Source organism: Anser brachyrhynchus, assembly GCF_964034855.1.
Source record: "Anser brachyrhynchus genome assembly, chromosome: 2".
Lineage (NCBI taxonomy): Eukaryota > Metazoa > Chordata > Aves > Anseriformes > Anatidae > Anser > Anser brachyrhynchus.
Window position 1 is genome coordinate 153,315,835 of NC_137695.1, and position 17,081 is coordinate 153,332,915.

General features: G+C 41.5%; 1 protein-coding gene across 2 annotated transcripts in view; it reads left to right on the forward strand.

Moving 5' to 3' along the window:
- TG (thyroglobulin) overlaps nucleotides 1-17,081 on the forward strand; it is a 167,409-nt gene that overhangs the window by 91,297 nt on the left and 59,031 nt on the right. For both annotated transcript variants that reach the window (XM_080582061.1, XM_080582060.1), the window contains 3 exons: nucleotides 1,479-1,572; nucleotides 6,163-6,322; nucleotides 11,526-11,725. In XM_080582061.1, the coding sequence (XP_080438187.1) occupies nucleotides 1,479-1,572; nucleotides 6,163-6,322; nucleotides 11,526-11,725 (454 nt within the window). The remainder of the gene's footprint in view (nucleotides 1-1,478; nucleotides 1,573-6,162; nucleotides 6,323-11,525; nucleotides 11,726-17,081) is intronic.

A 17,081-nucleotide genomic window follows, 5' to 3' on the forward strand; every position in this document is an offset into this window, starting at 1 on the left:
GGCCATTTTCTTGTATTATTTATTTAAGATGTAAAAACATATATATTTGAGCTTAGCTTGGAAATTAGAGGTACTTCAGCATCTATGTGTATAAAAAGTGTTGAAAAATTTATTTCTGAGTATATCAGTGTTGCACAATATTTTTGTACAAGGAATTCATGTTAGAATATTGCCATTACTGACAAAAGAGAAATATTTGTTTACCAACCTGGACCTGATCAAAGACTTCCAAAAAATAAAAAATAAAAATGTGCAGCTGTTGGAAAAGCTGTGGACCTGCCTCAGCAGGTGGCAGCCTTTCCTCGGAGTCAGTCCTGGCATGAATTGGTCCTGGGAGCTGGAAGTGCTGGGACTCCTGATGAGATGCCAAAAAAGCACAGGTGATGAGTTCTGCTGCACTGTGGAACACTGTGCAATTAATAGCACAAGACTGGTCATCCTGGCTGGGGTCCTACCTGGGGATTTGTATTTCGTCTGCCTAAAATGACTTGAGCAGTTTTGGTTGGAGATAGGTGCTTCTCTATGGCAGTGTGAGAGTCATTGAGTGACATCACCTTCCTGAGAATCTCCCTTATAGAAGACTTTGTAGAATTAAACTAAAGCTTGTCCTTTTCCTTGTAATTTTCTATTAAATTCCACCTTCAGTATGACATTTTACAAGGGAATCAAAAATAACGATTAGAAATAATTCTGTGAGATACTACTGTCTTTTCCATAGCCTCTTGTTGGCTCCTTCCCTAATAATTTATGACACTTTTACATGATTCATTATGTGATATAAATACGTCTGTGAAGGAGATGGAACTGGCTTCAAAATAGCTTGCATTTAGACTGCAAAAGTCATCCACTTGCTTCGTGCTGTGGAGTGATCTTCAGCATATGAATATCATATGGATGGTGGCTGGAAAATGATTTTCTGCATGTGGCCAGCTGGCTGAATTCTTGTTGAAAGGCTATTTTAACATTGCTGGACAAACAGATTTTTAAAAATGATTTAAAATTTTAATCTTACCATATTTTCACATATGTAGGCTACAGACCATTAGGGAAAAAAAAAAAAAAAAAGCATTTGAGCAAAAGAGTGGATTACATCGGTGTGCAGTCTACCTCAGGAGAACTTCTCTTTCTGGGGGCAATTTTCTGCAGTTTAAAGCATGGGCTATTAAAAGTGGGTTTTCTGATGGCTTATTGTCAAGTCCTAATCTTTTAAAAATGGTTCTGGATTCCTAGGGAAGGATTACGGTCATAAAAATACGTCTTTTTTGATGTTGATTGTTTGATTTGTATTTGTACATCTGTATACCAACCTGCCTATTTCTTTCTGAGGTGTAAGGGGGCATAATTGTAAATGTGATTTAGATCTACAAAGTTGAAGATTTTTTGTGAATTTAAACAATCCATCAAAATATAATGAAATAGCAGCAGTGGAGAAATAGTACAAGACTTTTTGTTGCAATTTTCTCAATGTGTGTCTGCAGGTCAACTTGCTGGCAGCCAGGGGATGGAGAGGCGTCGTCATACTCTGTCAGTGAAGACTGCTTATATCTTAATGTCTTTGTTCCTGTCACCACAGTAAGTAGGAGACGAGTTGAATTTTTTTTTGTAGCTAAGCATTGTCTCTTTTCAGAGCACTTTTCATTGGCATGAATGAATGTTTTTCATGGGATGTTCACAAAGCACTGCAAAGTTAAATTAAACACTCTGATGTTTTTACTGGTGCAAACTTATTCCCTATGGGCTTTCACTTAGCTGTGTTGGGTAATGAGGAGGGTAGAAAATTAAAAGGCTAGAAATGAGAGACAAAAAGGGAAACAAAACACAAGAGGAAAGTGGCAGCAAAGGAGGAGAAAGAAAGGACAGAAATGTCCCTGAAATGGTGCTGTTTGTCCCATGGACAATAACACGTCACACCAACACTTACCACCGGGTGAGTGGCAGCACAAGGTGGTTTTTCTCCTCATCTTTACCATTCCCTACTTGCATCCATGGGGGCTCTGGTGAGGAATGAGGGTAGCAAGCAATGCTAAATTTGTGTCCTGCCCACGTAGCATAAAAACAGATCTTTCAAAGATGACTGGGTTAATGATGCAATATGAGAAATTGTCGTGTGAAAACGCTTGAATTTCTCATTCTAAACAGATATAAAATAAAATTTCAAGTTAGAGCCAGACTTAGATGATTGGCCAAATCCCTGAGGACTGGGACGAGGGACACTGAATAACATGTGAATCCCATTGAAGAGTAGGCCCAGAGTACAGGAATGGGGTTTTTATTTCTGTAGTAGCAGTCATTTTTGGAAGGTGACAGAAACGTGTGTGTCTGTCATACTGTGTGTCTGGAAAGAACTGGTCTAGCTACTGAGCTGACAACAGCGCAGTCAAGTGCAGACCCGTTTAATCACTAGCAAGACCAACTATTTTCTCCCTGCAGCCCCAGACTGTCATTTTGTGTCGAGTGCAGTCACTGCTTATTGAAAACATCGGGTCACTGTCCCAGGCAGTTTGCCATCTCCACTTAGCTTATTTGAGAGCACTGTATTTTCTACCATCTGATAGAATAAATAGGCATTTCTGTTCTCGTTAGCAGTAATGTGGACTTAATCCCTTCTCTCTTTTGTACAGTTGTGAGGTAGAAGCAGGTCTGGTCAAGTCACTCTTTCACATGTGTAAGTCTAGCCTAAGAGAGAACCAAAACCTCTGTTTTTGCAGAAGTAGCTGGGAGCAAAAGGCACGGCACTTTCCTGTTTCTTTTTGTGGCGAGCTCCATTTTTAACTCGCATATGGAGAGCTATAATTTTATATTTTCAGCTCATGGAAAGTTAAATTGCTAGTAAATATCAAATATAAAATCTCCTGGAGAGCAGCAAATGCGGAGGTCATTCAGTAGCATTTTGAGCCCGAGCAAGAGCGCAGTCTGGGCACTACTCCCTGCCACCAAAGGACTCTTTAAGTGTCAAGCCCTGGAGAAGACGAATAACATCACCTCATTTTGCTTCCATAGCTACGTGTACCACACAACCTTCCAAATAAAACTGGCACTCCTGAGGTACTTTTTTCCGCCTATAACCATTACCACCTGTCACACTATTAGAGCAAAGCTGCATTTCAGCTTGGTGTGCAAAGGCTTCAAATGCAAGATTAAGGCTTGAAACTCTTCACTAAATAAGAAGAGAAACCATAACCTCTCCCCTTCTCCTGTCCACCTCATATGTTATGCCCATCCTTATTGCATCTTCTCTTGTGCACTCAATTCCTTACAGAGCGATATTGTAGACTGTTAAAAGCACTGCAGGTTGCCTGGTTCATATCGATCCCTGCATTAATTATCGCTCATTAAGTGTTCTACAGAAGGACAGAGAAAATGGTTCTGAATGTCATAAAGCCTTAGCCTAAAGATTTAGAGCTGACTTGCAGCCTCTCTCCCCATTGAGGGGTAGCACGTGTAGCCTAAGCCCTTGCAGGCACGGGACTGCAGCAGGGCTGCCAGTTTCCCCAGAAGAAATCCCCTGCTAGCTAAGAGAGCAGGAGGCATCTGACTGTGTCCCAGCTGGAAGTCTTTGCACAGATTTTACACTTCAAAGTGCGTCTGTCTGCATTTCATCGCTAAGTACCAAGCAAAACGCTGTGCTGAGCAGTAGCCATGTGGCAACCATGGCCTGTCTGTGAGGAACATGGTGGCCCTGCTCAGCCCAGCTGCTAATGGGTCACACTGGAGCTACTGCCACTAGTGGTGCTCCATCTGAGTTAGTAACCAAGTGATGGTGGGTGAAGAAGCTGCAGCAGAAGTCAGCAGGCTTTAGTTAAGGCCATGGGTTTCTTCTGCCTTGATAGCTTATCCACCTCATAGATTTAATTGCAGTGCTTGCTTGAATTTTGGTTGAGAACCTGGAGGAAATCTACTTGCATTCAAAATAAATTATCCAGCAGCTAATGTATAGTAAATATGTGTGTGTGTGTATATATATATATATAGGCTACCAAATATATACAGAGAGAGATATGAAATATTGTCTGAGGCACAGTTCAATTACAGCATAAAAATACTTGTGTTATGCTGTTAAAATGGCTAACGAAATGGGAAGGCAGTCATGTTAAGAAGCCTTCATCCAAAATGCCCAAATTCATGAGATCTGACACTGCAGTCCCTTGGGACTAGAGCTCAAATTATTTTTCATGAAAATTTACCTTTAGGTAGGAGAGGGGTCTGTCATTGCTCCATGCAAACTAAAAATGGGGATGCTACTTCCAAGCACAGGGTACAGCCCGTGTGCTGCATCTTCCCCTAAATTGCTCCATGCATGTTACAGCAGGCTTTGTTTTTCCCTCTAACTTTTTTCTCTTGTTTTCAGCTTTCTTATCTTTTCTTCAGTACAGCATTGAGTAAAGTTGCCCAGCATACTGTAATATATGCCTTACAGGGCAGCTGGAGGTCAGGGTGTTATGCAGGATGAGGACATGCAGGAAATGCCTATTTCCAAACTCAAGCTTAACCGTGGTGAGCTGAGGGGACAGAGCAGGCTTGACATCACGTTTTACCACACTCTCTGCTGATGTGGCTCGATGTGATTGCATTTTAGAATGAATTTCCATGTGAAAACAAGTTCTTTCATCTTTGCTTCCCCCTTTCATTCATCCTCACTTTCTGTCCACGCTGTGTGCTGTGCAGAAATGGGAACCAGTGGCAAGGTGCAGTGAATTAGGCAACTTCTCTTCAGAATCAGAAGTTCCTGAGAACAGCACATTTCAGTGCTTGCAATTTCTGGGGGTTTCTTCGTTATGTTATGGTGTTCATAAGAAGCCTCTAAAATAATTATCCAGATATACGAGTGAGGGGAGGTAGGGATGCCATTTCAGCACACAGAATTGTGACAAATTAAGGGCAGCTGAGGACAGCTCGTCTCATGTACTTTTGCAGGAGACTGCAACCATCTCTTCTCTGCTGCTCCCCTTCCTGTACAGCCAGTCGCGTTTTTGCTGGAAACCTCCTTTGCCAGAGCAGACAGGATTGATGTATTTAGCTAAGTTCCATCCAGAAAATGACAGCAACAGAGCTCAGTGCCTTCTAGCTGCAGGGAAAAACAAACCTCAGATGTACTTTGATGCTGCTGCAGGGGCCACCAGCCCTTCTTTGAAAAACACCACCAGCTGCCAAAGCAGGAAGCGGGACGTGTGTACGTGCGTACGATGGTGCTGCTGAGCAGAGGAGCCTCCTTCGGGATGGTTCCAAAGAGGGTAATAGGGGTTGAAAGTGCTGGATGTAAAATTTAGGATGTTTCACTGGTGTTTCTTCTAAGTGTCATCTTGGTGGATCTGTAATCTGGTGGGGCCTTCTGGGCAGCTCTGCTGTTGTGCTGGTCGTGCAGCGGCAGCCCAGCTGTATGTGCTGAGAAGGGTGCACGCAGATGTGGTGGTGCTTTGGGAAAAATCCTCCATTTCTGAGGGAAATTGGCTAACTCTGCAAGGAGCAGCAGCCCATTATAGCTCCTTCCCATGCCGCCAGTCCTGCTGGGTTGTCTCAATGCAGAAACCCCTCTGTGCTTCATGAGAGGTGGATCTCTCCAGTGCAGGCACGAAGTCCTCCCTGCAGGATCCGTCTGTATATCTAGGAGGGGAAAGTCTCCATGGGGAACTGTGAAGGGACAAGGCTAGGGTCTTGTCAAGTGATATTTTTGAGACTAGGCTGAATGTTTGAGTGCTGAAGACTGGAGAGGAGGAATCAGCCCTGCACAGGTGTTGAGTTGGTCCTGCACACAGAGGATCTACCCAACAGGTCTTTTCCTTCTCCAGTTTCTCAGTTGTCTTTACTTAGCATGAGTGTTTCTGTAAAGTAGACATGTTACATCAAAGACAAGCCTACCAAGTGTTCAGTGGCCAAATAAGGGATGATTTGCCTTGAGCTAACCTGGTAGAACAGTTTGTTGGGACAACCCAGTTGTGCCATTAGGTCTTCTTTATACTGGGCATAGCATTCAGGATGCTCTTAAATGGTGTGTAGTTCATTGTGGACAGTTAAGCCTTAGAGTCACAGATAGACGGCCAAATATCCTCTCATTACGCTCATTGTTAAAGAGTTATGAATGGCTAAGATAATTTTAAGGGGAAGATTGTGTTCTCATCAGTCACCTACAAAAGGAGTTACCAACCTGATTGTTTATCACTACAGGTCAAAAACATGTCAGTGCTGTTGTTCTTCCACAACGGAGGGAGTGGCAACACTGAAGCAGGAAAGACAACCATAGATGGCTCATACCTCGCTGCGATCAGTAACATCATTGTTGTGACGGCAAGCTACAGGGTTGGTGTCTTCGGCTTCCTCAGTACGGGTAAGTCATGGATTTCTATAATAAACACAACTGTGGAATAAATTACATTCTGTGATGCTTCTGTTAAACAAAAAAAAAAAGGAAAAAAAAAAAGTTACTTAGGACTTTTCAGAAACCTGTGTCTTTGACTGTATTGGGGGGGGGGGGGGGGGCAATGGCCAAAAGTTTATGGGGACTTGATCAGAAGAGAAATAAGCGAGGATGGAGATAAAGGGGCAAAGAGACAAGAAAAAACATCTATATCAAAGCACGAGCTAGACTTCTGTTTGCAAATGAAACTGTGGATACCAGGTATTGTGGAGACACACAGAAATAGGTTAGGTATTACATTTCCCTCTAATTTCAGTGGCGTGTCACTGTGGATATGGTTTTCAAGGTTTCTGACTTTCAGCTTTTCCATTCACGACATTTTGCTAATACTTTATCACAGAATCACAGAATCGTTCGGGCTGGAAGGGACTTTAAAGCCCAACCAATTCCAACCCCTCTGCCCTGGGCAGAGACACCTCCCACCAGACCAGGTTGCCCAAAGCCCCATCCAGCCTGGCCTTGAGCACCTCCAGGGATGGGGCATCCACAGCTTCTCTGGGCAGCCTGTGCCAGGGCCTCACTACCCTCAGAGTAATTTTCCCTCTTTTAGATTAAAGCCATTCCCCATTGTCCTATCACTGAACCCTCTGACAAAGAGTTCCTCCCCAGCTTTCCTATAGGCCAGGCCCCCTTTAGGCACTGGAAGGCCGCTGTAAGGTCTCCCTGGAGCCTTCTCTTCTCCAGGCTGAACAACCCCAACTCCCTCAGCCTGTTTTCCTAGGAGAGGTGCTCCAGCCTCCTGAGGTGCTTCATGGCCCCTCCTCTGGACTCGTTCTAATACATCCATCTCCTTCTTGTGCTGGGGTGCCCAGAGCTGAGTGCAGTGCTCCAGGTACATCATACTCATATTTAGGAATTCACCCTGACATCTCCCCTGAAGGATTTGCTGTATGTGAATTCTGTTAGACCCTTTTACCATCCCAGATGTGACTGCAAATCCACAGTTTCTATGTTTCCATCCCTTTTCCTATAATCCAGTGTAAAGGACAATTTTGCTGTCCTATTACCTGCTAAAACCAAAACCAATTGCTATTAAAAAAAAATAATACAAATTCCCATTGTACAGAGGATTTTGTGTTGTGCAAAGAGGTATATACACATGAAAATGCATATTCACATTTCCCTAAACCTTTTTGGTGGTGATATCTGGTCTTTTTTTTTTTTTTTTTTTCCGCGTGTGTATGTCTTTTATTAGATATACTTGTTTAAGCAAGTAGGGAATGCTTTTCTTTCTACCATTTTCCAACTTTGGCTGGGGAAGGGGAATATAAGGTAGAGAACCATAGTGGGAAAACACAACAATTGGAAGGGGAGTTTGACTTCCTCTGTCTGGTGGGCAATCCTTGTTCTCTCCAGTGGACACTTTGGTAGCTTTATAACCTGTAGCAGTTTATTTTCTCCATGCTTGCAAATACCAGATCAGCATATCTTGCTGCATAATTCTTTTGAATATTCATTGTTGGTGACACTGGGTGAATTCTGCCTTGCATGGGGTTACTGCTGCAACTATTTGCCATTGTTTCCCTTCTGTGATGTCCAGATTTGTTCAAAGCTCACTCCCAGTGAAGCCTGTTCTTCATTCAGTAAGTAGAGAGCTGGAACTACAAACTCCTTTGTCATTTAGATATGAAGCCGGTAATAGGCGTATCTGGGGAAAGAATCACAGTTTTCATCACCGCAAAGCGGATGCTTATGAAAGTGATACTGTGGCTACATTCTGGCTAGAGCCAAATGAAGTGTGGATGCATGTTTTGCAAGCTTCCATTACGCAGCGCTGCCCACGCGTTACTCACTAACCTCCTTCAACCTTGTGAATCTCACCTAGCTTTCTTCCTAAGTGGAAACTGCTAGCTGGGCTGAATATTTCATAGCAGCATTTATACTGAAGTCCATAGAGTAGGGAGCAGGAGGAATTTTCTAACCTCCTTTTCATGGGAATCTTCGTTCATGTCCCAAAAAGTCAGCGCGTGAGCATTTGTTGTACTGAATTTACATTGCTGCAAACCGTCAGACAGAGGTGGCTTGTTACAGCAGCTTTGGACGGTGTGTAGGGTAGGAGGATTCAGGAACCTTCTCCTTCTTTGAACTGTTGATCTGGGGCCAAGAACAAGTGCAGTCTTTTGTTCTCTTCCCCTATGGGAAATCCTTGGTGTGCATTTAGGAAAACCCTGTTGGTCCCGAGGGAAGTGGAGCAAGCAAGACAATGTTTTCAAGGAACAGGCTAAGCACCACATTCGTGGGAAGCCCTAAACATTCTTTCAGTGCCACACTCCAGCCTCCCCATGTCCCCTTTAGTCTATGTGGGGTTAGACAAGGTAGGTATATCTGTACCAGGCTCACAGTCAACGTGGATTTTCAGCCATACCCATTCCAGCAGGCAGTGCTCCCACTGCAATTTTTATTCTTTGCTCCACTGCAGGCTGACAGAGTGTCACTGAGTTCTTCTCTGGACGTGACTAGTACCCACTGGGGATTTTCAATGAAGTTTATCAAGCTGGGTCAAATCTCAAGATTTAAACCAAACCCTTAATGATATTCCAAGGATGTTTTCATTTTTGCTGAAAGTCTTGGGCAAATCCTGTCCCTTTGGAGGTTCTGCTGTCATTTTCAAGGGGGAAGGAGTTCACCCTTAAGATTATGGGGACATTAGGAATAGGGCTGTCAGAAGGTCCTGAAATTACAAACAAAAGTTATGGTCCTCTAAGCAATATAGATTTCATTGTCCAACCAACCAAAGTGCTGAATTGTTTGCTTTTTTTATTTCTGTAATGGTTTTGGTCTCATATGGGCAGGGTTTTTGCAGGGAGTTAAAACTCGCTCATTCTTCTAAGTATACTGAGAGTTTAATTTAATTTGCTGTCACCCACTAATGCTGCAAATAGTTCTACTATTCTACTAGTCACATTCTTACTAGTGTTTTTACCTCTAGCTTTGCATCCACAAAAGCTAAGGTGAGTTGCCAGTGATTTGGATGGCAAGGGTATAGAGAAAGTGGTCACATTTTTAGGTCTACTTCTTGTAAAAGAGTCCGTGATATCATATAAAACAGGACCTTCTTGCTTCAATTTAGCACTATTGTTTTTCTCTAGTTCAGTAATAACAGAAATGCATGTGTTTGACATTGTCTGCTTCCTTCTGAATACCAGTTTCTTTTCATTCTCCTGTGGTCCCAGGAATGTGATATTTTCCTGCAAAAAGAGATTTATATCCAGGGCTATCGCTCAAGGAGTGAAAAAGATTCACTTGAGATGTAAAAAGACATTTCTTCTGCTCTAACTACTGTGATTGCCAGTGCATGCATCAGTTCCCCAGCATGGTAATTTCACAACCTGTGTTTTTTCTCCAGAACCAGAAGGAGCTATTTATATTTCCCTCCTTGGTCTTGCTGTTTAGCATACTGGTAGCAAGGCAAAATATGGCTAAAACATTTACATGGATTTCACTTCCTCTGGGGAGTTCTTGTGAGGCCTGCAGCAAGCCCTTGAAATGAGATTTCTTTTTTTTTAACAACACAGAGTGGCTTCATTGCTGGACTGAGATCTGTGGGAACTGATCACTGTGGGCAGAACAAACTCAAAGAACCCCTAAGCACTAAGGCGAGGAAAGTATTTCCTCCATTGTTTCACTGCTGTGGCTTGGCCTAATCAGTTGAAACTATGTCTATAGGCAGAAGGTTGTAGTTCCCAGGGCCATTTATTCACTTCTTGTCTGTCCTACTGAAAGGACAATTATAGCGATGGCTATTGCGATATGAGTATCTTTAAGATCTGCAAGGATGTCAATCATCTGGTCTCCTCTGTATTCTATTCTAAATTAGTCTGTGATATCTCAGTAATTCATTACAGTAGTCGTGCAGATATCTTCTACAGGATGTATGCTTTCTATCATTCTTAACCTAAGAAAGGGTTAACTGTCCACCAAAGGTCAGCTTTTCATTCCACTATCTGTACTTTTCCTTCCCTAGTTTGAGTTTACTCCTTAAAAGTGTGCTATTTGATCTTGGCAATGGAATAAACAAATAGTTTGAGTTATGCTTCTATTCCTGACTTTTATTTCTTCTCTTGGATTTTTTCTAGTTTTAGTTGTGGATAATTTTGAATCATTAAGAAGGAATGATTCATTGTGGATTAAAAAGAAGTAGATAGTGAATGAATAATCATTTTGTCTTCCTTTCTTAGAGACTGTGTAGGAATTATTTATTTCTGCTTTTTATTGATATAAACTTCAGCTGGACTAGGGAGGTTGCATAACTGGATGTTTTCAACATTCGTTTTCTATTAATTGAAATATCAGGTTACCACTGGGTGGTCTTGAAAAGAAAGTAGTCTTTTCAGTGGTGATGGCTAAATATTGAAAATACACAATTATTTTTATTTTCATGGGAACAAAAATATGATTACTTATAGTTCATACCTCTATCAGTTGGACATAGATCAATCTCAAAGTATACATATTGAGATATTATAAATTAGAAATATTACTTGTAAGTATGGTTAAAGAAATCAAAGATGATGTGACATAAATGATTGGTCAGACAGGCTAGGTGCAAAAGAGATATAGGAAAGATGCAATAAGATGTACTTCAGAGAAATAGTCAAATGAGTTTAGCAAACACTGATTTTTGTTTGGTTTTAATTCATTTTAAGCCTGAGCCTGGATTCATGTCTCCTCCATGAGGCATCGAAATGAAGCTTACAAATTGGAAAGATGATTATTTCAGGGGCTTAATGAATAAGGATGCATGGTAACTACCCTTGGTTTGGTAGATGAGTTCAGATTTTAGGTTTGCAGTTCTGGCGTCTATCATCTCTTGCTTTCACCAGATCTATACCTGATTTGTATCTTAACTGAACAAGGCCCAGAGCATTGCATGCTAGCATGGAGGGCTTTTTTTGTTTTGTTTTGATTTTTTTTTTGTTTGTTTGTTAAAAAAATAAATCTGTGACCTTGAAAGAGACTGCTACAGACTTAAGCTACAGAAGAGACTACTTCTGCCTCTTACATTCTGGTATCAAGTTACGGCTGAAAGAGCTGTTAAAAATGTAACATTTAACCGAAAATTCAAATGTTTTTAGGTTAATTTCTGCTCATATTTATTTATTTCCCACAACAGGCTCTTCTGAGGCGAGTGGAAATGCTGGCCTTTTGGATCAGTTGGCAGCTCTGAAGTGGGTACAGCAGAACATTGCTAGCTTTGGAGGAGATGCAAGCCGCGTGTCTATAGGAGCTGACCGCAGCGGGGCGGACATCGTCAGTATTCACCTACTCACAGACACAGCCGATACGGATCTCTTCAGGAGGGCATTGTTGATGGTAAGCTTCAAATTCATTTTGAAAGCATGTTGTTACACGAGTAAGGATGATGTAGAATTAGGGTGCTGGTTTTATTTCATTCATACCTTGGCAGTACTAATATAACTGTTATTGCTCTAGTTATTTTTCCTCTCACCTGTGATTGCTATCTCCAGGAGCTATGTGTTTCACAAGGATGTACAAGAGATGCAACTCAATGATTGATTTAGTCATATTAAGAATCTTTTTTTCGTCACTGTGGTTTTTTATGTTATATAAATAGTCTTGTTTCATAACTTACAGGGACAACAGTAGTTTCTGTTCCATAAATACAGTTGTTGATCAGTGGTTTTTAGACTCTAGAACTGATGAGCCAAACATCCGCATATTTAAAGTATCCAGTCCTTATCTGATCTTGTGACAGATGCAAAATTTCGTTTAAAAGAAAATGCAAGTTTTAGAGACTCAAAAATCTGTTCACCCACAGGTTTGTTTGCTGCTGGCTTGGGCCTTTTTCACAGTTACCCCAAGTGTTCTCTACTTTTACAGCCCTTCCCATGCTAAATTTCAGGACTTCAGGTCAGCTCCATCAGCTTCAATACTACCATTGATCTTTACAGCCTCAAATGAGAGTAGTGTGCTGTGAACTGAGGGTTAATCTTCAGTAGATTTTTATATATTCGGCAGAAACTGTACATGGACAAAATGATCTATCTCCTTGCAGTCTTTACTTGGAAATGTGAGCAGAGGAAAAGAATTCTTAGTCCAGGAAACGTATAGCCTAATTTGCTAAAATCTTGCCTTGAAAATAATGATGTCTCTATTTATTACTTGATTTCTCTTCAGTGTGACTTTGTTCCAGGAAGTATATCTTGCCTTTTTCATCTATATGTCTCTATAAGATTATTTTAATTACATCACTCTAGTGGAGAAGACAAGGGAAATTGTTAAAAATTACAGTACAGTAGTAGCTGGGTTTTTTATTATTATTTATTATTATTATTTATTTAATGTCATTCTCAGGTAACTCCTCACACAGTTCATAGATTTTTACTTGTCTCTTAGCATAGCAGGTAATTTGCTAGTAGGGTCCTTTTCTCTCAGAATACGGTTCCATCCTACTCTTTCTCTGAAGTCAAAACGCCTTTACTTAAAACAGGCTATGATGTGGTCCTGGTAAGGGTTGTAACAGGATGTAGTGGAATTTACAAGTTGAGCAATTGATGAAAGGGAAGTGCAAGAACCTCTTTGCTTAACACTATTGCTGGAGTTCCACATTACATTTTTTTATAAAATAAGTTTTGAGCTCCTCCTTTCACTACAGCAGGATATTGAACATTGAAAACAGTGAAAAACAGTGGCAAGCAGGCAGATATATCATTCCTTTCCATAGATTAAGTGTCTGCAAAAACAATTTTCTTTCTGAAACTGTGAAGACCATTGTCTCAGCAAAAGCAGGATTACCCATTTATTTTAAAGCATTCCTAAGAATTCATCCACACAGTGTCATGATGGGTTTAGTTGTGAAGTACACTGATAAAATAAAAAGTAAAAATGACAGCAGCAGCTCAGATATGTACTTTTTTTAGTGTAATGATGCATAAAGCAACTTCTAATTTACTCAGATTTCTCAACTAGACCTCCTATAAATGGATGTCTTGTTTTTTTTTGTTGTTTTTTTTTTTTCAAGATGACAAAAAATTCTAATTTTACTGCAGAGAAGGAGATGCACACAGACAACAAATTATGAAACTGAGAATATATAACAGATATAGATTTCCTGAGGGAAAATCCCATGAATCAATACCGTTTTTCTGTGGAAGGTAATTTCGTGCTCCTTTTTGGTTCTTTGTCTTGCCTAATAAAACCCCGAAACTATATCTTAGTATTCAGAGAGGTGTGACTTAGGAAGCTTTGCCAACAGGAAGAGATGCCCCTGAAATAGCAAAAGGTCTTTGAGTTTCCTATACCTGTCCTGTAATGGTTTTTTTTTGAACTCATCTGAAAATAGATTGTACAAAATCAATGCAAAACTGTCAGGAAGACTCTTTTTAAATAAATTATCTCATCTTTCATTAGTATGGTTTTTTTTTAATAGTCTAATGATTAAGGTCTTGTTTTAAATCAAATTAAGAATATAAGAATATTAACATGCTTTGACCTCATCTTTTGATTAATTGATTTACATATGAGTGCAATTTTTATGTTAAAAAAAAAAAAAGCTGTTGGGAGGGCTGTTGACTTACTATGGGACTTTTGTATTTGGAAGCATGTGTCATGTCTGAAAATAGGATGAAATCACCTGATTCTCCTCGGCTCCACCTAATACTAGGCTTCAATTAACAGTTCATTCTCTTCTCCCCTGCCCTAAAGATTGTGGGCCTGCTGGAAGATTTTCGTTCAATACGAGGAAAAAGGCTTTCTAATGGCAAAGGGTAGATAAAAGGATCTCCTGGACTGCCTCCATTTCTTGCAGGCGGCTGTGGAGGGTACATATATTACATGTACCTCCAGTTGTTACCCAATGGGTATAGGGAGGAAAGCTTCCAGGCTTCCCTCACCCAAGGAAATGAAGATGCCACGTCCCTCCTAACAATGAAGGCAGGTCAGACGTGTATGGTGGAGAGAGCAGGTTTATTGTCCTACTGGCGCTGTCTTACACAGACCCTAAATATCCTTGATCCTAAGAGTTAATATTTTTCAACTGTTGCTCAGGGAACAAGCTGGTAAGGTCCCCTGAGAAACTGCTTTTGAAGGCATTGGAGTCCATCAGTGCTAGTCACTTTTTAGGTACCACCTCCTAAAAGCACAGGAATAGGCAATTCCAAAATGTTGGAAGTAAAGCAGGTGGGAACAGAAGGTCGGCCTGACAGAGCTGGGATCTTCTTCTAGTGCTTAGTCAGAAAAAGAAGTGTATGGCCACTGGAAGCAAGGTCATGCAACATGGGAGGACTCCAGAGTTCCTGTTCTCCTTTGTAGGGAGTAAATTTACGCAGCCAAAGCTCAATTAGAGTTGAAGCTGGGCAGTACTGTTGGGGACAATAAAAAGGTGTGTGTTTGTTTTTAAATATGTTAACAGCAAAAGGAGGACCAGAGAAAACACTGGTCTGTCTCTTGATGAAGATGGTCACCTCACAAACAGGGACATAGACAAAGAAGAGAGGTCTAATGCCTTCTTCATCTCTGTCTTCAACAATGATGATGGGCTCTGGGACCCCAGGTGACCTGAGCTGGAGGACCAACTTTTGGTTTAACAAAAGCATGTGGCAGATTCTGCACCTGGGGAAGGGCAACCCTGGCTTACACGTACAGACTGGGGGACGCAATGCTGGAGAGCAGTCCTGCAGAAAGGGATGTGGAGGGTTCTTGTCAATGGCAAGTTGAATATGAGTCAACAGTGTGCCCTGGCAGCCAGAAGGTCCAACTGTATCCTGAGGTGCATCAAGCACAGCATTGCTAGTCGGTCAAGGGAAGTGATTGCCCCACTCTCCTCTGTGTTGTTGTGGCCTCACCTTAAGTACTGTGTGCAGCTTTGGGCAGCACAGTAAAAGAAGGACATAAAACTGTTAGATAGTCTCCAAAAGAGGTCTACAAAGATGGTGAAGGGTCTAGAGGGTAAGATGTAAGATGAATGACTGAAGTCCCTTGGTTTGTTCAGCCCAGAGCAGAGCAGGCCGAGGGGAGGCCTCATGGCGGCCTGCAGCTCCCTCACGAGGGGAGCGGAGGGGCAGGCGCTGAGCTCTGCTCTCTGGGGACAGCGACAGGACCCGAGGGAACGGCATGGAGCTGGGACAGGGGAGGGTCAGGCTGGGTGTGAGGGAAAGGTTCTGCACCCAGAGGTGGTCAGGCACTGGGACAGGCTCCCCAGGTCACAACACCGAGCCTGCAGGAGTACATGAAGTATTTGGACAACGCTCTCAGACATCTGTTCTGATATTTGGATGGTCCTGTGCAGACTCAGAAACTGGACTTGATAATCCTTGTGGGTCCCTTCCAACTCAGGATATTCTATGATTCTATGATTCATCTTCATTTTCCCATCTACTCTCTTTCATTTTATCAGCCTCATTCCCTCTCAGAGAAACCAACCACTTCTGATTACTTTTTCTCCATTAGACCCAGTTTTGCTACATCCATACCCAAGTTTAGTATTTCTGATGTTTGTTTTTTTTAAGGAAATATCAGACATATATGGAATCATCTAGGTGCTGTTGGCCTTGCAAGATTTTGCTTCCTGAAAGGTCCCCAATATGCATTTTTAGTTACATGTGAGAAACAGCCAGAGCTTGCAGAACTCCATAATCAACTGTGAAATCTAAAGATACCATACAGCACAGTTCATAAATAACTTCTGTCACCTTCTCATCTTGTTATATGTTACTACATCCAGCAGTTTCTCATGCCATGTACCATATTTAATCATGTTCTTTATAGTTGTGTTAATCTTTGGCTGGGGTCTTAGAAGCAGCCCAGGAATCTGCCTGCAGTTGCAATGTCATGACTGGCAGCTTTCAGAAACAAGCTAGAAGTATGTCAGGATTAGACTAGGTGACATTAGTCCTTCCTAGATTGAGTAAAGGAGAAAACTTATGGGTGTCTTCTGTTTGTATTTAATTGCATCTTAGTATGCAGATGGCTTACCTGCTAGGAAAATTCATCCGGCTAAGGTCCATTCTTTCTAATACCTTACTCAAGGATACCTCAAACCATAGTCTGAAAAGGAAAGTGTACTATACCAGTAATCTGCAGCTTGCTCTCTGCCAGCTTCCCCTCCACCCCAGTCTCTCTTGTACAAAGTGATTGTATAAATGGTCATCATGCAATCAAATGGCATGTACCCTCTACCACACAAATCCTTTTTCAGTTATGACATGAGCTCACGTATGCCCTAGAGCATGTGATTAATATAAACATGTATGCTTTACTGTATTGCTGGGCAGGCACATGTAAAATAATCAGAAAATAAACATTTTCATCCTAAGACTCACACTGGTACAATGTCACATAAATGTGGAAAAATTGTGAATGTACAGCTAGACATGTATCTAGATGTATATCTAGGCTGTATGTAGACACTATTACACCAAGGATTACAGAATTAATCTACTTTATCTCTATCCAGAAAAGTCTAGCTAAGTTGGTGTGCTGTGTCTGCTTCTGGGCTCCGCAGTACCAGAGGGACATGGAGCTACTGGAGAGAGTTCAGTGAAAGGCCACAAAAATGATTAAGGGGGACTAGAGCATCTCTGCTACGAAGAAAGGTTGGGACTGTTCAGCTTAGAGAAGAGAAGGTTCAGGGGAGATCTTATCAATGTCTATAAACACTTGAATTGATAGTGCAAAGAAGATGGAGCCAGGCTCTTTTCAGTCGTGCCCA